General features: G+C 40.1%; 1 protein-coding gene and 1 pseudogene across 1 annotated transcript in view; one reads left to right on the plus strand and one right to left on the minus strand.

Annotated features, from left to right (window-relative positions):
* Positions 1 to 830: 830 nt before the first annotated feature.
* On the minus strand, positions 831 to 2595 carry LOC139641076 (uncharacterized; annotated as a pseudogene).
* A 3548-nt stretch (positions 2596 to 6143) lies between these two features.
* cdk5rap2 (CDK5 regulatory subunit associated protein 2) overlaps positions 6144 to 22309 on the plus strand; it is a 41626-nt gene continuing 25460 nt past the window's right edge. The window contains exons 1-9 of the mRNA XM_071515323.1: positions 6144 to 6296; positions 9458 to 9513; positions 14095 to 14156; positions 15014 to 15124; positions 16958 to 17034; positions 17629 to 17752; positions 18485 to 18663; positions 18804 to 18948; positions 21067 to 21120. Coding sequence (XP_071371424.1) covers positions 6244 to 6296; positions 9458 to 9513; positions 14095 to 14156; positions 15014 to 15124; positions 16958 to 17034; positions 17629 to 17752; positions 18485 to 18663; positions 18804 to 18948; positions 21067 to 21120 — 861 coding nt within the window. The 5' untranslated portion in view covers positions 6144 to 6243. The remainder of the gene's footprint in view (positions 6297 to 9457; positions 9514 to 14094; positions 14157 to 15013; positions 15125 to 16957; positions 17035 to 17628; positions 17753 to 18484; positions 18664 to 18803; positions 18949 to 21066; positions 21121 to 22309) is intronic.

Genomic DNA, 22309 nt, shown 5'->3' on the forward strand with positions numbered 1-22309 from the left:
TTTACTGTGGATAATCTCATTATTAAACTTAAACACTTAAAACACTGTTACTGTTACTCAGAAAAGAAAGTTGTACAAGACTTTATTGGGGGGTATGTGTATGAGTAGTGTATGCATGAGATTATGTTAATATATCAGCTTTGCATGCCCCTTAAACAAATTTAATTTTGATTATTTTATGTATGATGAAATGATCAATGTTGGGAAAACTATCCTGAAACTGTACCAAAATTGTTACATGTACGGCAAAGTACATTTTAATGAGTGAGTTAGAATTTCATGATTCCAATCACTGTCAGAGTACGTGTTACATTTTTCAAATGATAAATATCTCCCCAACACTGGAAATAACACATTTTAGATTTAATTTAAATTTGATACATTTCCAAATTCAGTGAAGGGGACTAATTTACTTTGTTTGAGACATTTGGAGGAGACAATGTTATAGATTATAGATTGTCCATAGATTATAGATATTGAGATATGCATTAAGATTGACAACCCAGATTGTTTTAAATTGAATCCTTCTTTTAAGAACCACATTTGTGTTTGCATAGTGATAACAAGTGTGTGTTTGTTTTTGTGCACATGCGAGTGTGTGTTTGTGCAGTTGATTTTGAACTGTGTGTTTACATTGTTTTGGTATTCACATAGCAACAAAAGTTAAATGATGAAAATGCAAGACATGAATAAAAAAAAAAAAAAACAGGGTTACAGAACAAAACCTAAATATGAAAGAATAAAATGGATAAAAAGAAATTAAACAGCAGCCCATCTGTAAAAGTGCATTTTGAGATGTGACATAAAAGATGAAATGAGACTTATTTGACTTAAACCCTTTTACTCTTTGGGGAGCACAGGTCATTCATGAACTTTTTCCAGCTGGTTCGGTGTTGGGCGGACTTCTCTGCTTCCTTCCAGGACGTTCCTAATTCCTTGAGTTCTGACTCCACAGACCTTCTCCAGCTGTTCCTGGGTCTTCCTTGCTTTCTTTTCCCCTGTGGGTTCCAGGTTACGGCCTGTCCGGTCGTATTGTAAGGTGGTTTCCTCAGGGTATGCCCAATCCAGCCCCATTTCCTGCGTTTGATTTGTGTTTTAATTGGTTCTTGTTTTGTGATTTGCCAGAGCTCTTCGTTGGTTATTGTGTTTGGCCAGTAGATTCCCAGGATCTGTCGTAAGCATCTGTTTATGAAGGTTTGGAGTTTATTTCTTGTTGCTTTTGTGGTTCTCCATGTTTCTGCCCCGTAAAATAAAACTGATTTGACATTTGAGTTGAGGATGCAGAGTTTATTTTTTGTGGATATGTGTTTTGAATTCTATATTTGTCTTAGTATTAAGAAGGATGATCTTGCCTTCCCTATTCTTGTTTATATGTCTTTGTCACTGCCTCCGTCCTTCCCAACAATGCTTCCCAGGTATGTAAATGTGTCCACATCTTCCAGTGCCTCTCCGTCCAGCTTTATGGCATCGTCTATTTTATGGTAGATGTTCATCACCTTGGTTTTTGGTTTGTTGATGTGGAGTCCTGTGGAGGCTGTGATTGTGGCGAGTTTTGTGGTTTTGGTCTGCATTTGTATTTTTGTGTGTGACACGAGGATTATATCGTCAGCAAAGTCCAGGTCTTCTAATTGGGACCACAGTGTCCACTCAAATGCTTTTTGGAAGTCGATGAATGTGAGGTTGAGAGATGTGTTCCATTCCGAGGTCTGTTCTATAATGATGCGAAGGGTGGCAATGTGGTCAGTACATGATCTGTCCTGTCGGAAACCTGCTTGTTGGTCTCTGAGCTCTTTGTCCAGTTCTTTCGAGAGTCTTTCCAGAATGATCCTGCTTAGAACCTTCCCTGGCACAGATATAAGCATGATGCCCCTGTAGTTGTTACAGTCTTGAAGGTTGACTTTTTTGGGGAGTTTCACCAGATGTCCTTCTGTCCAGTCGCTTGGCACCTTGTCTTCCTCCCAAATCTGTCCAAAGAGTTGGTGGAGTAATATGGTTGCTGTTTCCGGGTCTGCTTTGATGGCTTCTGGAGGTATTCCGTCAGGTCCTGGTGCTTTGTTGTTTTTCAGCTTTTGAATAGCCTTTTTTATTTCTTGTTTATTGGGCTTATTGGTGTTGACTTGTAGGGGGTATTTGGATGGAGGGGTGTTGCCTGGTTCCGTCGGTATGGGTCTATTTAATATGTCCCTGAAGTGTTCGGCCCATCTCTTCAGCTGGTCTTCTTGCTTTGTGAGTGTTTTTCCATCTTTGTGTGATATTGGTCTGGCTGAGCTTTTGCGTTTGCCTGCCAGTCTTCGTGTGGTGTCATAAAGTTCCTTCATGTTGTGTTGAGCTGCTGCTTCTTCTGCTTGAGTTGCTAGGTTGTTGATGAATTGCTTTTTGTCTTTTGTGATGCTCTTTTTTACCAGTTTATCTGCCATAGTGTGTCTCCTGATGTGCTTTTGCTTTTAGGGCTCTTGTGCAGCTGTTGTTAAGGCTGTCCTTGGCCTGTTTGCGGGTCTGTATTTTCTGTAGTGTTTCTCCTGAGATCCACTCCTTGTGTTGTCTGGTCTTCCTCCCACATATGTCCTCGCATGCCTCTGTCCATGCCCTCTTCATTTTCTGCCATCTCTGGTCCAGGGTTTGCTCTTGTTCTTCCAGGTTGTCCAGGGGGTGGAACCGGTTTGAAAGGTTGATTTGGAATTGTTCTTTGATGTTCTGATCTTGGAGGAGGCTGACGTTGTTCTATGAATCCTGGATGTCCGCCAGAGGCAGTGCACAACACTGAATATTTTCCTTCTCGCGCACATGCAGCTTGAGAATTTATACCAACAGTCACTCGTGACCCAGGATGAGGTAACCCTAACCCATATTCATTTTGACCTGTTTTTTTTTAGATTTCATTCTTTGGTGGGCTCATCCTGAACGAAGGGGTGAACTGGCTGCTGAAGCACATTCTTAGAGAGCCACGCCCATGTGCAGGTGAATAAAGTAACAAGATGTGGTCATGGTGTGTGTGTGTGTCTGGGGGCAAGAGGCTGGGTATATTCTAGACTTGTGTATTTATCCCTATTGTGCATGAAATACATGGTTACAAATTTATATTAACTAAGTAACAAGAACTACATATTGTATATTACTTAATCTTACTCCCCTAATATAAAGTTCTGTCTTTTTGCAGGGGCTCATTCAACATTGAACACAGAGTATGGGATGCCCTCCAGTCATTCCCAGCTCATCTGGTTCTTTGTTGTTTACTTCTTTCTTTTCCTTTATTTAAGGTGAGCTTCATTCTTCTTACAGATTGGGGCGACTGAAAGCTGGGAGCATCCAACCGTAAAATTAGTAGAAGCATACTAAATACAAATAAAATCTATAAGGCTCCATAGCAAAGCTCAAAGACTCAAAATGATAAAGTATAATATTTCATTAATTTCTGCAGGGATGCGGTCTACCCTGAAACCCTTAAACAAACTTAATTGATCATACTGAACCTATACCCATACCGAACAACTTGTTAACTTGTTAAACTTCAGCTACAAAAGTGGAACAGAACAGCTGCATATAACCAGAAAAGCATCAATCTAATCAATTTAATGGAACAGTTGAATTGATTTAAACTGAATTGTTATGGAATGTGTATCAATAAGCCTATATTATTGCAGATAACACTGATAGCCTATTTATTATTGGGTAGCAGGTGGGGATGACTGACAGCTTGGATTTCATCTGAGATCGTCTCACTTTCTGAATAAAGAAGCCCAAAGTCGTTTATAATAAGCGGACATGGAAATTGTGGTGTGTGCTGTGTATTGCAGTCCATCTTCTTGCAGTTGACCTCGTTGAAAGGCTACACCACTTGATGTCAGTGTTGTTGTCTGTAGGCCTAGTAGTTAAGCTACATTGTAGTCTACTGTCTGTATTTGTATTGGGAATGGGATAAACTACAAATTAACTGCAATGACATTCATACTATAGGCCTATTCAGCATATTATGTAGGCGCATTCTAACAGGTTGTTCCCTGCTCTTTATATTAACACAAGAACATGAGTATCTGTTATGTGGATGTTTTATGTTGGTGGGTGAGTGACTGTGCAGCTAGGGCTTTCTAATTGCCGCTAGAGGGAGCTATTGCTATTGGACTTGCACTTGAAAAAAGTGCATGGGACAGATTTGCCTTTTGCCGAAGGTGCGAGAGATACGGGTAATAGCAACAGACTCTAAAAGGGACCCGCTGATGTAAATGACAGTGTTCTTCCCCTAGATGCTGAATAAAGAGGAATGGAAAAGATGAGAATGGGCCCTGGGCTGGCTGAGAGCAAAACCACAGCTGCTCCTCACTGGCTCTGACTCTACTGGGACCTTTCTGGTGCCCTGGTCCTTTCTCTGCAGGGATCTGCTGGGACCTTGCAATGGAGGGAAGAACATAAGCAGGGTGTCTCTTCTTTTTTTCTCTTACTCTCTTCTCTTGCTTTCTCTTTCTCTGCTCTCTCTCAATTCAATTCAAATTCAATTCAATGTGCTTTAATGGCATGACAGTTTAAAAACAGTTTGTATCATTTTAATAACACATCTCACGTTAAGGTTATTCACTGAAAAATCTTTGGAAATACAAGGTGTCTGAATGACAGCAGTGATATACAGCAGACTGTCGAAGTCCAAGACCTTGTAGGCCTAAATATGTCACTTGGGAGAAATTCTCTTCATTACACTCCATTAAGGGGAAAATCCACCCTTAAACATAATATAAATATATTATGATCTTGGAAGGCTAGACCGGTGTTGCCCTATAATTTTTTCTCAGTTTGTTTCCTTCTCTATCACAGCCTTTACAGAGTCCAACAGATTACAACAAAGCCATTTAGAGTAGCTGTACTCTGGTATGACTAGAGTTTAGTCAGAGCTTTGCCATTATCTTCACTGACAGCGCTGTTACAGTCGCTCAACAATCCAGCCAGTGCTAAGAAGGCTTCCATGTAATTCTTTGTCAGTTTGTGTTTAGAATAGGTGGGCATCTCACCATACAACTAAACAAAGACACAGCTTCATTGTTAAATTAACTAGCTTCAACATAACATTTAGTGTGTGTGTGTGTGTGTGTGCAAGGGTTTAGTCCTTTAGCACCCCTGCACCCACCCACTCACTCACTCACCTACACTAAATTGTGCTGGTATTCATAGTATTCCCATAATGTCACACGCATTTCCTACCAATATGGTGCTTTACCATATACACAGCTCATTGGCTGTGGCTGTCTTTTGATTATAATCACCTGTTAATTTATTACAATCACCTGTCATTTTCCTACCATGGCCATGTGGTGATATAACAGAATACTATGAATACTGTAAAAAAAAAAAAATCATGTGTGAGAGACAGACAGACAGATTAACTGTGACACTATGAATCTCATCTCTTCTTTTGGCCTTTTGTGAATGATGCAGTGATTAGATACAAGAGCTCCATCAGTATGCAGTAGGTCTACTTTGCTCTGTACTACACTATATATTAATTTTAGTATTTTTTAGTGGCATGACAAACAGTGCATCAGTCCAAATAATGTGCTGTAGTCAGGCTCCTGTCTTGTAGGCCTGAACGTCGTCACACTGATGCCTCTGTCGCAGCAAAACCGCGCACCTCCAACTTTTGGAGATTGCTGTCATTATTGTACTAGTTTAACTGATCATGGCCTTTTGTAGGTTTCGTGACTATTGGACATATGACACCAAGTATACGCGGTGTCGCTAACGTAAAACACAAGGGTGACTTTTGAAGGTGGAAGTTTTTCATCTGACAGCGTCGTTATTTTGAGTCTCAATATCACCATGAACCTCCCCAACGTGTTTGTTTTGACCAATCGTTTTGTCACTGTAACCGCCCAGTTTCGTGCTGTCTTCCAGTGCTCCTCGTAAACTCCTAATTCCGACTGTGAAAGTCGTCAATATGACTTATCACACAATAAACCACATTTGTTTGTAAATAATACCAAGGCAGGGGCTGTAACAAACGTCATTTTTGGTAGATGTTATTATGTATCGTCATACGTACCTCTTTATCGGATCGATCCACTCGTAATAGCAATATTTCCAACAGCACTTGAAGGCAGCAGCAGTTTCCAACGTGCACAGTGGTGACGTTTACCATAGCATGATGGCGGTAGCCTGGACTATTTTGAATTGCGTCCCGCTTTTTGAAGTTTACGTTGAAGCTAGTTCGTAAAATGGGATATTACCTTGGAAAGGACACAAAATAAACGAACTCGTATCATGGATTCCGTCGTGGGGGACGATCAGACGCTCCCCGTTGACATCAACGGAAGGTAAAATTACCAACGTTAGCTAGCGAGCTAACGTTAGCATGGAAATGCATTATAACCCAGTTAACCCAGCAAGCCAAAAGGCAATCAACGTTACATTGGGCTTAGACTATTCACTGGAACAGAACAACACTCAAAGCTGCATTGTTTTCAACATAATTTGAATTAGGTGTACCGCCAATTATTATATACAATATTATTATGTAAAATACACTGAAACCGACTTCTGTTTCTGTTTTCTTTTCGTTGATGACTGCCTAACATCTCAGTGACTCTCGTATCTATTTTTATCTAGCGTTAACGTTAGTTAACTTAACTGTGCGTAATTTCAGCATTATACAGTGTATTCTGTAGTTATTAGGGAACTTAAGTTGTTGGTAACGTTAGCTGACTAGTAAATATCCAAATGTTAAAGTTAACGTTATTAAATGTTGTGTCAATTTCAGCCCTGGTTGATGTTGTGTTTTCTAGTGTGGTGAAGATATGCGATGCTCTGACTGAACTATTTTTGAACAGTGCGGACAGACTACCGCTCTTTATTGCCGTTATAAATCATATTGACTTCATTGGCTGCTAATATAACTGCTGTTACGGGGTTTGGTAGGTCGACCTGCAGAGCGTTGTCATATTCGTAAGAGAAAGAGGTCAGTGAAAGAAAGCGGAAATTATCAGAGTCAATCTTTCAGTGGGGTTCACACACTGCAATATAGCAGCGTCTCCCTACGCTGTTACAAAATGTGGAGTTAACATGCATTTTTGTTTTCTTCCTGTGTGCTCGCCACAAGAAGAGTGTGATTTTGGTAGGTGAATCGTACATTTGTAGCTCTAGATTGCTATTGCGTTAGCTGAATGTAGTCTATTTTATAGCGCTTCTGCTCAGCTGAGAAACATGATTGTAGCATCTGTGCATCTGTGTATGCGTTTGGGAGGTATCCACTAGTTAGTCTATTTTTTACTTGATCCACAAATGAATTAGTAAAACTGTTTGCCGCATATGCTTAGAACAGGTCATCCAGGTGGTAAGCGTGCCACAGTAATCCAAGATGTAAGTGATATGTGCGGTGTGAATTACTTATTCGGTAATTCTGAAACCTGATTCACTTTACTCTTGCATTTTCAAAATATGTCTTTACATCCTGTTAGTCGTTTCAGTGAATATTCTTAGTGTGATCTGCCGTCATACTTGGTGCTGGCAGCTGAATGCAGCATGAAAAGAGGAAGTCATTGTTTACAGTCTCTCACAACGTCTCCATTGAGTGCTCAAGGAGTTTTAGTTCTTACAACTTTGGGCTTTGACAGAACTTTGTGTCAACAACAGTGACACAGACTTGATATTTTAGTATTGCATAACTTGCATAACATGACCATTTAGTCTACTGTAGATGTTGGTATAGAAGTTTTACATGTTATTGGTCAATGCCTGCTCATCATGAGTTGCACTGTGCACTATGTGCTTCCTCTCTGTTCACACAGGAAGGGGTTGTGTGTGTCAATTGTTACATTGGTTGTCAAAACACATTTGCATTGACCACCAGCGTTTCTGGGGCAGAATTATGTTTCTGCTGTCAGTCATTATGACCATGTGGTTTCTCCCATCTGTATTTTCTTTTCTCCACTGCACTGTACTATGACTGTGTGCCAGACCATCCATGGGTCCTGAAGCAAAATAAAAATGGAGAAGAGCAGTGTCATTATGGTTATTGTTGCTGTATGAACTAGGCCTATATTATAAGCTATAGACAATGTCTTAGTATTAGTATTAGTTAGTATTCATAGCAGGGATATACAGGGTTCCTAGAGTCATGGCAAACCTGGAAAAGGAATGGAACTCAAAAAAGGTGTTTCCATTCCTGGAAAAGTAATTGCAAATGCTAAAGATTTTTCTTCAACCAGTCAAGAGTTTAATGCTGTGCTTTGCTGCTGGTTCATCTACTTTCCTATGAAAATATTAAACCCCAAATAACAATTTTGTCCCAAATGATAATAATTACATCTCGACAAGAACAAGGGGTCTGTTTTACAAAAATATGTAGCTTTTAAACATACATGCTGTCCAATATTATGTTATTTTATAATCATATAATCAGTAATAATACAAATCTTTATTTGTATGGCACTTGGCTACCTAAAGCAGATGTTATGAAAGTGCTTTACAAAAAGACATAAAAAAACATCTTAATATTAAGTCATGAAATTTGAACAAAAACATGTTGGATATTGGCAGAGAAATATACCAGAGAAGCAGCGGAGCAACTTTGCTCCCAGTGCCAGGGGAGGTATGGGAGGAAGTTATTCACAGCTTGACATTATATTGTTAGAGCCAAGAGTCAGGGGCTCAGGGTCATTAGCATGGACCCAAATAGTTCATGTTCATTCAAGTCAACAAGGATTTGCTCAAGCTCACTGGTTCTGGTTGATTCACTATTTACAGGGCAACAAAGTTGTTGCCCAAATTGTTTCCTAAAACCCCCCCCCCAAAAATCAGGTGCATTAGTCTGGAGGAACTAGGCCTTATGCTTTAAAAACATAGTGATAGTTATTAGTAGTATTCCCACTTTTTGTTGTAGCTTTACAGCCCACAGTGTCATTGTGGTCCAGATGTGTGTTGCTGATGTTTGGTGCATTGTATCGTCTGTGTGAGTGACGCTTCTGTTGCCATCATTGTCTGATGCTTGGCTGATCAGAACCACAGTAGTCTACTTGTCTACCAATGAAAGCCTTCTCCATCCACTGGTTGCTCTGTTCCTCTCCCCCCTGTCTGTCTGAACATGAGAGCTAGGCTGCCACTGGCACATGGTCATACACACACACACACACACACATACACACACACAGAAACAGGCAGTGTCAGAGTGAATGTAAATGAAGCAGAAAGTCATTCTTAAGCTATTTATGGAGCGTCCTTAGGGCTAAGAAGAACTGGCCAATGTGAGTAATGCATAAACATTAGACATTTGTGCTTTATCACAACAGAGTAGCCAGAGTCTGTGAGTGCAGTGAACACTGGCTCAGCTGGGTTAGAGAACAGCGCTTGCTTTGGGTTTTGTGATTTTAGATCTGAATCTATGCTGTTGTTGAATGTGGTGAAAATTTAAGGATGTTCCCTCTCCAAAGATTCATATTGACTTGGCTGTGCTCCTCTAACGGAATAATTTTGTCCCTAGCTGCAGACTGCCAGACTCCATAGATGCTGGGGACTATTCCACAGACAGCATGACAGGTACAGTACAGGCTTTCCTTGTTATCTTTCTCTTTTTTTTGTTCTGGCTCTTTCTCCCCTGTGTGTTAATTAGTACTGCTGCTGGATCTTTGCTGTGACCTCCTACACTTGCTTCTTCAAAGCTGTGATGAGGGACTGGCTGGATGATGTTTATTAGCTAATCTTATTTCTCATTCACTGCCAAGGTCTTATTGTGTGCCAACAATAGATCAACAGAAGAAAGCAACTTATTTATTGACACTAGATCAGCATCTGTCTAGTTAGCAGTGTGGACAAACACAGAATTGCCACATATTGGCAATTCCAGCATTATGGATGTGACACTTGAATTGTTTGACAATAGGCTATTACTCACAGTAACAATTCTTTTAACATGAGACAGACAACAATACACATTGTTTCCACAGCATGTTATTAGATAATCATCTTACTAGAGGAACCAAAATGAAAACAAAATTATAATTTGTTGTTAAGATACATTATACAATTGCTAATCTCAGCCAACCAATCTGATTTGTCAAAGACAAGTTCTAGCCGTGCTGATTATTCCCTTAAAGCAAGCTAGCCTGTGCTTCATTGGTTGCTATGCTCACTCATGGTAACCACTGTAATAGCAATTTTTCTCGTTTTCTCCTGCTTCTTCTACTGCTTTTTTTCCGGCAGTACACATTCAGTGGTAACCATTATGTAAAAGTCATATTATCCTTGAGGGCGTTCTTAAATGGGATTATGGGTAGTGCACTGCTGCCGATGGTATTCGGCTACCTATTGCATCACCATTGTACCCATAATCACCCCCTTGGTAGTAAAATGGCCAGTAGCATGCATTATGAATGTGATGGAAAGTGGACAAGCTTTTTTGGAGAGTGTATACAATCTAGCGTTGCAACAATAAGTCCATTACTAATGGTTGAGGAAGTTGTGAAATGGTGGTCGATTGCTACCGTAAAAGCATTTCTTACTTGTTTCCCCCTGATTGATGTAAATAGCACCATAGCTCAAGCTAAGCAGGTCTGGCTGTGGTTAGTCCTTGGATGGGAGACCACCTGGTGCTGGAAGTGGTGTTGGAGGACTAGTAGGAGGTGCTCTTCCCTCTGGTCTCATGAATAATAGTATCCCCAATGCCCCAGGCAGAGACAGGGACTCTGTCCTGTGAGTGAGCACCGTCCTTTGGATGAGACGTTAAACCGAGGTCGTGACTCTGTGATTAATAAAGATCCCATCGGCCCTCATCGCAAGAATAGGGGTGTAACCCTGGTGCCCTGGCAAATTTCCCAAAAACAGGCCTTCCTTCCATCATGGCCACCTAATCATCCCTCGTTACCTAATTGCCCCCCCCCCCATATGTGAAGTGCTTTGAGTACTTAGAAAAGGGCTATATAAATGTAATCAATTATTATTATAATTATTATTAAAAGCTACCAGAGTTTTAACACTAAAACGTTCAATGGATTTTTGCAGTCCAAGAGGGACAACAAATTGCCAGTTGACGACAAGCCCTTTCACTGTAAAGTCTCTAAAGCATGTATTTTTGAAGTCAAAGTAGCCCGATTTTGATTCTGATCATATTTTGGCGCGTTGGCAGTACATTTGTCATCGAACCGGCTTTTGACAAGGTTTACTCTAAAAAGAAAAGGTTTCTTTGCATTGAAAGTGTGGGGCAACCTTAATTATGTTCTTCAAGGAACCCTACAAAACCTAGCAATAAGAATGTTACAATTTTCATCCCAGTTCACTGAGGGATATTGAAAGGCATTCTAGGAAATCACTAACCGAAGCAGAAGTAGACGAGGAAGGCAGGTTGAGGTAAAGTGGATACAACAAAGGGGTAAATTACAACACTTAACAAAAACAGCTCCTTGAATGCATTGAACAGCACAGATTGATATAACAGTGTCTAAGTTGTCTAAGTGGTATGCGCCTTAGACCAGCGAGGCACAGGACGCCCCCTGTCTATCTTTTTTAAAGTTGAATATCACTTTTTCCTTATCTTGTAATTCTTGTTCTTACAGTCGCTGTAAGAACCTGGGTTCACATGTCATCCCCCTCTCTCACCCATCTTTCCTGTCTCTCTGTACTGTGACTGTCAAATAAAACAGAAATGTCTCAGATAGCTGTAGGAATTGCAGGCTAAGTACTCATGGCTTTTATTTTTCCATGTATCCACCAATATTCCAACCCACTGGATCTTTTTAAATGCTCTTGACTGATATATTCATTACTGTTAACTAGGGCTGGGCGATATGGACCAAAAATCATATCTCTGTATTTTTAGGCTGAATGGCGATACACAATATATATCTCGGTATTTTCTACGAAGTGGGCTAAATGTTCAGTTGTAAGTAGGGCTGGGCGATATGGACAAAATCAAATATCACAATATTTTCGACCAAATACCTCGATATCGATATTGCGACAATATTGTAGGGATGACTATTGGTGCTTTCACAAAATATTTACACAATGAGATTTTTTGATAAATAATCATCAGTAATGTGGATATAATGACTAAGTGGGTAAAGGCAAATAATAGAACAGCTAGAACAGTCTGGTAAGTTCAGAAAATGACATCACTTTACTGTAATGCAGCCTTTAAAACCAGGAAAAGACAACACTTATGCAATATCACGATATTACGATATCCAAAATCTAAGACGATATCTAGTCTCATATCACGATATCGATATAATATCGATATATTGCCCAGCCCCACTGTTAACTAAGGATGCTCTACATCAGTGGTCGGCAACTAGCGGCCCGTGGGCCAAAACTGGCCCGCCTGTAATAGTATCTGGCCCGCCAGAAGTTTGGTAGAAAAAAAGGTTCTGTCCAAGATATTATGTTTTGGCCCACCATTCAGTTGCTTGGAAAAAATTTGGCCCGAGGCCAAACGTACTTGCTGACCCCTGCTCTACATGAAGACAGCATTGCCCAAAATGCAATCTCAGGGTTTGTGCTTCTTGTTCGTAAATTCATAGCTGATTGTCTTTATATGTCTAAATTTCTATAGGACATTGATATTTAGCATCTCAAATATGCATGAATTCTGGGTAGACAACTGGCTAATGTTCAGTATCTAAGAAGTCCTGTTGATAACTGGCAATTGGTAGCTTGCTAGAAATCTGTGCGACTGTCAGCGACCGTAGCAGGCAGCAGCAGGTAGCTAGTACATGACAACATTGGCTTGACTGGAAGCTTAGCAGCTACAGTAGCTAGATAGCTAACTTTTAATAGCGGTCAGTTGACTGTTGTGTTAGAACCATATTGGCACACCTGTCAGTCGAGGCAATAGAGGATTGATCTCACATATAATGGAAAATCTTTATTTGGTTACCTATAAGTAGCCTAATTCACTTTTTCTGCAACACTTGTGTGTCTCCAGTCTGTTCTGATGGAAATCCTGCACACTGAGCAGTACACAGTTTCTTCATCACCCCTCTATTATTAATAATTCCTCTGTTCTGCTTCACTACTTGTCTCCTAAATCTCTTTGGTTTTTCTTTTTCTGTCTCACTCATCTCCTCAGAGTTGAGCAGCTTGTCAACATTCGTGCTGCATGACTCAACCAATCACATGTCTTACAGTGTAGTAGTGATGCACTACTTACTGAAGCACATTTACTGGTACACCCAGTCTCAAAGAACATTTGTAACATAATATACATAGTGGTACAGAACAGAGAAAACATGCCTAAATTTAGATCTGAGTCCTTGTTTCTTTGACCTCATACTGTATTTTTGACAAGTATATGCCAGTAGTCAGAATATTTTTTCTTTATTCTCAGAATTCTGACTTTAATCTCAGAATTCTGACTTTAATCTCAGAATCTCAGAATTCTTACTTTAATCTCAGAATCTCAGAATTCTGACATTAAACTTGGAATTCTGACTTTATTAAATTTTCACATGTGGCCCTAATCCTCTTCTGCAGAACTGTTACCGTAATTGTAGAAATCAAATAAAATTCTCTGCTGATTTCCATCCATGGCCTCGCCGCCTGCCTCTGACTGTGGCTCCTCCAAACTCTGGACTCAGCAGTCCTGTGTTGTACTGTAGTCCAGTACTTAGGGGAACATGACAATATGACCTGTAGAAACCTAGATTTATGTTTACACTGAAGAAAACATGAAAGCAACACGGACTGAAGAAACTGTCTGATTTAGCAATGAACTTTACATGATCTAAAAATTAAAAATGGCCAAAGACAAATCAGACATTGACAAACAACATTTGCTATAAGAGCAAGGGTTGATGGGGCTTTTCCTGTCAAGCAGTCAAACTATGAATGAGGAGTTAGTGTTGTGAAATGTGCTGTTGACTAATTTAGAGTGTTATATGAGCAGCGGTGGGTTGGTTTACTGACTTCAGCTGGTCTAAACAGGGCAGCTCTCCAACAGCTCTCTCACCTCTGATCCCTCTGCAGAGACAAACACATGTCTGCTTTCTCTTTCTCTCTAACATCAGCAGATTACAGATAATTCCTGAAAGCAGGATTCTGCACACTATAATAAAATTGTGACTCAAATGAGTATAAACTAACCACTCTCCACTACCCACTTGTCCTTTCCCTCTTCTTTTACAGCTCCCTCCTTCCCAGATAAGATGTCCCCCATCAAAGCTCTCACCATGAAGGACTATGAGAATGTGAGTGATTCATATCAAGTGTCATGAAACGGCCATGGCTGCATTGCAAAGCTCAACAAACTGCTATTGTATTTTGTTGGCTAATGTTATTAATTACTAATGAATTAAGACATTTATCATGTCAACGTGAGTTCATGCCGTCAAGTGTACCCCACCACAAGCAAATGGATGTTATGATTTTATTAAACCCTGTCCTCAGTCTGGCCAAAATGAAGCTGCAGTAACCATTTATGGAGATTTAGTGTAGAAATGTGGGGGAAGAGAAAGGTGGCCTGAAGCCTGCATTTCAGCATTTCAGTGGTATGCATGCTCAGATTTCTCCCTAGTGCTGCCTGGCTGGCTGCATGATTGCATGATTAGAGGTTTATGGAGTGGTCCAGGCTCCTACCTCCTCCCTTTGACAATCTACCCAACCCCCCCATTACCAGATGTATGCTGTTATGAGCCTGGAGCACAATGATGCACAGTCTGCTTCACACCGCACGTGTGCGTGTACACACTCAAACACACATAAATACGCACGCATACAAGCATGCATGCCTCCCTTCCTTTTAACCAGAGCCATACACATAGTCCTTTTACACTGTCATGTAAAGACTCTCCGTCCTGCTTTTCTCCAGGGATCAAATGCTGAACTGCTCTGTTATTTTGTGACCTCAATCATTTGTCCTGGCCTTGTTTTCTTATCAACTAACATAAGGAAAGGAAACACATGGATAAATAATTTGATACTTTGCAGCGATTAAAATGCTTGTCTGCCTTTTTAATCATAATTGCCATTTCTTGTTCAATAGCCAAGTCTTTTTTCCGGCACATTGAAAAAGTTCTAAATGTTTTTTTGTTACATTCACCCACAGCAAATCACGGCTCTGAAGAAAGAGAACTTTAACCTGAAGCTGCGCATTTACTTCATGGAGGAGCGCATGGGGCAGAAATGTGATGACTCCACCGAGGACATATTCAAAACGGTATGTGTATACTTTAGTATGTAAAAATGTGAATTAGTCTCTATTTGTGGCTTTGTTATGTATTCATGTGGCCCCACAGTGCCATAAAGTTGTATGTGACTCAGTGTTTCCTAATGGGATTAAATGACATCACAACTCCAGCTGTGACTACAACTGGGCTTTGTTCAACCCATAGCCTGCAGCGCTGATCTTAGAACAGTCCTCCTGCCTCACTGTAGCTGGGCGCTGATACCCAACATCTGCCTGCCAGGCTGATTTTGGTACTTTATTTGTGTATTAAATCACAGTATTAAATCACAGTAGCCAGTTTCATTGTTGTGACTGTATTTTTGTCTTTTGGGGTGAGAAGTATTTATGAGAACCTTGGAATCTCCATTTCTCACCTGGACAGTCCATCTTCTATTTTTTTTCCATTGGATGCAAGAAGTGAAGTGTATTGTAAGAATTGTATCTTTTTGTACACACTTCAAATAAACTAGATAGCTAACTTTTAATAGCGGTCAGTTGACTGTTGTGTTATAAATATAATATAAATATAAATAAAATAAGTAACTAACTTCCCCAGAGCAAAATCTCTTGAATATTTTTGCTGGACCGTAGAGTGGGGCCGGCCAATACTAGTATTTGTCCCTAACAGACTGACTGGCTGTCTCCCTATTGTTGAAACGTGCATGTGTGACTTTCTCATACATTGGCTCGCTGTGGTGCACCGCCATAATATCGCCACAGCTACCACCAAATCAAAAAAAGGTCAATGTATAGTAATTGATCTAAATCTATCTCTTATGCGCCTAATATGCGCTCATCAAATCATGTTTGTAATTTGGTGATGCACAGACCAGCAGCATTGTACTCAATCCGACAGAGCCTCCTGTTGTGAAAATGAGTTGCTCCAAACTCCCATGTGTTAGTAACAGGATTTGTAAACAGTAACACGCTTAAATCAGAGATGTGTCCAACTGCTCAGCACTTAGAGAATTGAGTGCAGTGCAACTGGCACCTTTCCCCACCATTGGATTTCAAAGGACACTGCTGTCACTGTAGGTAAGGTCAAGTAATTAATCCTATTGAAATTAATTGCACTGAGTCTACTATATGTGTGGGTTCAGAGTAGGGCTGGGCAATATATCAATATTATATCGATATCGTGATATGAGACTAGATATCGTCTTAGATTTTGGATATCGTAATATTGTGATATGGCATAAGTGTCTTTTCCTGGTTTTAAAGGCTGCATTACAGTAATGTGATGTCATTTTCTGAACTTACCAGACTGTTCTAGCTGTTCTATTATTTGCCTTTACCCACTTAGTCATTATATCCACATTACTGATGATTATTTATCAAAAATCTCATTGTGTAAATATTTTGTGAAAGCACCAATAGTCATCCCTACAATATTGTCGCAATATCGATATCGAGGTATTTGGTCAAAAATATTGTGATATTTGATTTTGTCCATATCGCCCAGCCCTACTTACAACTGAACATTTAGCCCACTTCGTAGAAAATACCGAGATATATATTGTGTATCGCCATTCAGCCTAAAAATACCGAGATATGATTTCTGGTCCATATCGCCCAGCCCTAGTTCAGAGCACTTTCCATTCTATTTTCTTCCATGGCAGCTGTTTTGGAGCACAGTTGTCCAAGACCCTGAAAATGTTGCCCTACATCTCATTGACTTTGAACAGGGACAAAGTATCTCCTGGAACCTACATGAAAAGAGGGTCCAGTAGCATATGTAGACAGAAAGTCATGGGTCACATTGCTGCAATGCTATAGATCCATCTGGGTTTGTCCTATAATGGAATGAATGTTGTCTCTCCCCAGAACATCGAGCTGAAGGTGGAGTTGGAGTCCATGAAGAGAGACCTGGCAGAGAAACAGGAACTGCTGGTGTCTGCATCGTAAGTTTCAGGCCCCTTACCCAATCCCACCATATTCAAGAAACTAGCAATGTTAGCATCACAGCGGTCAATAGTCATGTTTGGTATTATTCTATATATCAACTACCTTATTGTTATCATGCAACCAACAGTATTACTTTACTACCTGGATGTAGGCAGCAACTTTGTACCCAGAGACCGCTAACCAAGGTTCATACGATCATGAACATTCTGGAAAAGTTATAGAAGTTGAAAATTGTGATTGCTAGGTCTGGAAAAACTTCAGAAAATAATAACTTCCTGTATATGCCTTACTGTGTGTCCACTCTACACAAGATGTATTGTAGGGACCTGGTCTTGGTTTTGTTAGAAAGAAATTTTGAAGGGAAAATATTGCTCAAAACCCTTCAATACAAGCTAAAGATACCATGGTACCAAGGTACCAAAATCCCCCAAATTATGTCAACTTTACATTAATTTCTAAAACTTTGATAGACTACAGGACTTTGCATAGTATTCAGGCAAAAATTCTCAGAAGGCAGGAAGATGTCATGGAAACCCAGTGGTGAAAATGTGTATGAACCATAACCTAATCTCCTCTGTGTATGTCGTCAGGAAAGCATTGGAGAGTCTGGCTGGTCGAGAGGCAGGAGAACCCCAGCGTCTGAGAGAGCAAGCTCAGAGAGAGATGGGTGCACTTCGAGACGCATTCAACAAGAAGGTCGCTGACTTAGAACAGGTGAATATCAATGACGCTAATCATTTCCATTGATTTTCAATATACTTTTAAGGAATGGTGAAAATAGATGTGCTATGCATTGCAGGAATAAATGTATGTTAGTAGGTCGTCACCAAATTCAACCAAAGTTAAAATTGAGTCAAGAACTACCATTAATTAAACTTTGACAAAAGCCTACATCGGCCTGGAAAATAAAACAAAATAATTAAATATCCACAGCTTTTCTGTTTGAAAAGAACTTACAGCAGGCCTAACTTGGTGTACTTTTGTCATAGGAATTACATTTTAGGAGAGTGTTTCTGCTGTAACATGTAGTGTTACGTGTGCTGCACAGAACATACATGTATTTTATTAATAAATCAGACTGACGGTACAACTGGGACTGTTGTGCTGTTCCAAAATATTTAAACAAAGATGTAGAGTTTAATCCAGGAGAAACATGCTTTGTATTCCATTCAAAACACAGCCAATCCAGCAGTGTAATGCAGACTGTGATACACCTAAACGTTTCTTGACTTAACACCACTCCTTGACCTGTCTTGCTCCCAAATTGTTGGTGGACACAAGTGCATTTTTTGCTTAGCTGTAGAGGCAAGAGGTGTCCAACGCAGCCCCTGGTCAGTCAATCTGCAATAGACTAGGAATTTGTCCAAGATCGGCCAATCACAAACAACAAATCGGTGATTACTGCTTTAGTAGTTGCCTCATTTGGTCTTTGCTCCTCCATGTCAGGGTCTGCGAACGGCAGAGGAGGAGGTTGAGAAGATGGCAGCCATTGCTGAGCAGGAGAAGCTCAAGAATATTGACATGGAAAAGCAGCTCCGAGCTGTGGGTCTGTCCAGCACCTTCACGCCTGTCCCCGTCCCCAGCCCAGTCCATGACCTGCAGCAGGCCCTGCAGGAGAAAGACAGGTAGGAACACAGGAGATGTTGATAGATAAGATATAGACATATTTTTTTCTGTATGTAATATTCGTTTTTGGCCACTTTTTGACAATACATCAACATATGAAAGAGACTGAAGTGCTTCCCTTGTCTTCTACTCATCCCAGAATCATAGAGCAGCTCAAGATCTCTTTAAAAAACCATGAAGTTGTGATCCACCAGAAGAACAGCACAGACCAGCAGACAGATGCACCTTCAGCTGACGTTAGACAACTCTCTTCTCTCATTGCCAAGAAAGATCAGGAACTTGAGGTATAACTGCTGTTTATTGGTAAAGAGTTTTCTTTCTTGTATGTAATGCTGGGTATCAAAACTTTTTAGATACAAATGAAATTATATCAATACTACAGAGTGAAATGTAAAGTCATTTGGTGCCAAGTTTTGACAGTAGATATATTCAGAGAAATGTATTGCTATTCTTCTCACATCCAGCTGCTAAATGTTTGTGAAGCAACACAATCTAATGTTTGTGTTGCTTCAGTTTTACTTGTGTTGCAAAGCAACATGAGGAACACATTAACATGCAAGGCTACTAGTTACATTCCAGTCACAACCCAACTGAATGAAACACTGCATTATTCAGTGGACTGTTCAGGTTGAATTGACTTTTCAGTAGGGGCGCACCAGTCGATCAGCAATCGATCATAATCGGTAAACTTTCTAAATAGGTCATCGTGATCAGCCGATCATCGTTTCATCTGCCCAATCAAAACAAAGAAATGCTGTAAAAGTATGAGCCAATTTGCAGCAGTCAGCAGGATGTTAGTGGTGTAGGCATGTCGTCCATCTGGCACTGACAGTTAATTTCTGATGTTGTGTTTTGAATTTCACAGCCAGTTTAATATATTGGACAAAAGATAGAGCCTATGCTGCCGCAATGAACAACTTTTCGTGCGTTAGACGATATCAAACACACTCGCATGTAATTACTGTTTGGATAAAACGTATGATTTATTTACGCATGACGGCCAGCTATGTCATGCAGCCATAAGAGCAATCTGTTTAACACAGTGCTATATTGGAATTTTCCTCTTTTTGCTTGTTGTGCAACTTTGCATGATGTGCCGTTGTTAGTAGAAAGTCTGGGGAAAAAGCTTAATTTCAGTTGGCGATCAGATTGTGATCTGCCGATCACAAAAAAATCTAAATCAGCCCCAAAAAAACTGATCAGTGTATCCCTACTTTTCAGTTACCCAGAGAGAAGGGCTCAGCTGGTCAAACATCTTCCACTTTACACTTTATAAAACCTAGCAAAACAAAATGCAACTAATGTGATGCAACATTAAGCGTTCAGCTCAACTACTGGCAGCAATGTCCATAAGTATTTTTGACTTTGCCAGCAGTAGATAACTGAAATGCTAATAAGTTTCCTATGGTTACTTTCTTGCTTTTAACTTTACTTGCTTATAATTTAAGCCAAACATCACCTGAGCCCCTTCCACCCACACTTGTCTAGTGTCCTTCAGTTGTAGGAAACAAAAGGAAGATCTTTCTGATGTCGTTTGACTTCAGCATGTTTTCTTCCTAAGCATCCAAACCTCCATCTCACTGTGCCATCTTAATAGTAGTTTGATTTTTTAGATATTTTGTATAGTTTATCATCTCTAATGGCCTATTAGGTACTAAATAATTTTCTAAAGAGACAGTAATAGTTAAAAGGGCATTAAGTAATCTATGAGCTATCCATGACTTGCAATGATGTCACTGTCCTTTTGACACCGCCATATTGACTCCCAAAAACATTCACTTTAGTGAGAGAATGCCTACCATCGCTATTTTATCAAATAACACACTTTATTTAATGAATACCAATTAAAATCCGTGTCAATATGTTGTGCTGTTGGTTGTAATAATCATGTCAGGATGGAGGGGATGAATTTTAGTTTAGTTTGCCCACTGATAAAGAGAGACGTGTCTAGCAGCAACAATTTATAAAGGTAACGTTATCTTACCAGGCTGGTAATCACCAACAACTTTCTCTCTTGAAGATGAAATACTTGTGGATAGTTCACCACCCTGAAGTGAAATACTGAAATACATCAGTACTTTTGTACGCCTTAAGGTTATATGTAATCAAACAGCAGACAGACCGGGGAGTTTATCTGCAGACTTTAGTGGTGTCAGCCATATTGGTGGCAGAGAGTAAGGGCCACATCCTCCAATGATTCCAGTCTTTTTTAAATATCTTTCCTTTTCTTCGTTAGCTTGTTCATAGTCGCTTGTTGTATAGTCTGTTTGGGAATCATTACTGCGGCATCATAAAAACACTGAAGTCACTCCAAGTCATGGATAAAAACCCAGAACGAGGAGTGATTAACTGCTGATTTTTTTTATAATTATGACCTTTGATAATGTCTGTTTTCCCTGTAGGCACTGAGGGATGAGCTCGGCAGAGAGAAGGACAAGACACGAAGGGACCCTCAGGTTGGTTTTGTCTGGATGTTTCCTTCCTTAATCTGTGTGTGTTGTGTTGTAAGATGACTGACGCTCACTAACATTCTGACCACTTAGAATCATCATTCTTGGCTTCACTCCACTCATCCATGTTTCTGAGATCTTCGTTTGTTCTATATTTTTGTCTTGCCCACTAGGAGACTCTTTTTGTTATGTAATTCCCTCCTATTCTGTTATAACTTTCCCTCAAGCCATGAGCCAACTCATTCAGCTGTCCTCTTCATTAATGTGTCAGGTCATTCAAGCACAAATACTCACAGACAGACGAACACAGGCTATGTTCTTTGTCGTGCCACACAAAGCAGGTCCTGTCTGTCTCTCAGAGCACGGTGCATGTCGATCTGTTGACCCTCAGGAAATGTACTTTGGCATGTTTTATGACCTGCCTTTTTTTCCTCTGTATGCCTCCTGGTACAGTTTTATTTTTGTACACTGCTTCAAGTCTCAGTGTGTGCTCTGCCTTTGTTGTGGTGGGCTTGGGGCTTTGAAGTTTGTATGAAGTTTGTTTCACTGTAGGAAGCTTACATCATTGTTGCTGTGTGGGGAAAGGAAGTTCAGAGTAGTGAGAATTGTCTCAGTTACTCATCTGCAAACTTCTGCTATAAAGTAACAAGGGAAACAAGTACATCCATGTAATGGGTACTGCAGCTAGTTGTATTGCCTACTGGTGTTCTGCTTGATCATAACTTCAAATTGTAGGTTAGCAACATCAATCCAGAGTAATTTCTCTACTGGCCATATTCCTTCAAAATAATAACTTACTAAACTTGGTTCTCTCAGCTGTGTTTCCATATTCTTTATAGCAACTATGTGTTTTCAAATTGTGTGGGTCTCACAATCACACAAATGGATCATTAATATTGAAGGTAAAGAGTAACGATTGGACTTGTGTATGGTGTGTTTTGATGTTTTATGGATGGTAGTGAAATAATGTGCTTTAATTGGGAATGCATATAGACTAACCAGCATTTTGTCACTACAGCTGTAAAAATATTCTAAGTGGCTATTTCACAGAGAGAATTTGAGTTTTAAAGTGGTCATCAAAGCAGTTTCCAAGGTGATTAGGGAAACTTGTGTCTTGTTGATTTATGCAGTAGACGAAAGCTGTTAGCTGGGCACTGTCCATGGTTCCTCATCAGGCCCTGGCATCAGTGCTCAG

Source organism: Centroberyx affinis, unplaced genomic scaffold, assembly GCF_046629955.1.
Source record: "Centroberyx affinis isolate AG114_WGS23_722 - 3 ecotype Tasmania unplaced genomic scaffold, CSIRO-AGI_Caff_v1 ptg000338l_1, whole genome shotgun sequence".
NCBI classification, from domain to species: Eukaryota; Metazoa; Chordata; class Actinopteri; order Beryciformes; family Berycidae; genus Centroberyx; species Centroberyx affinis.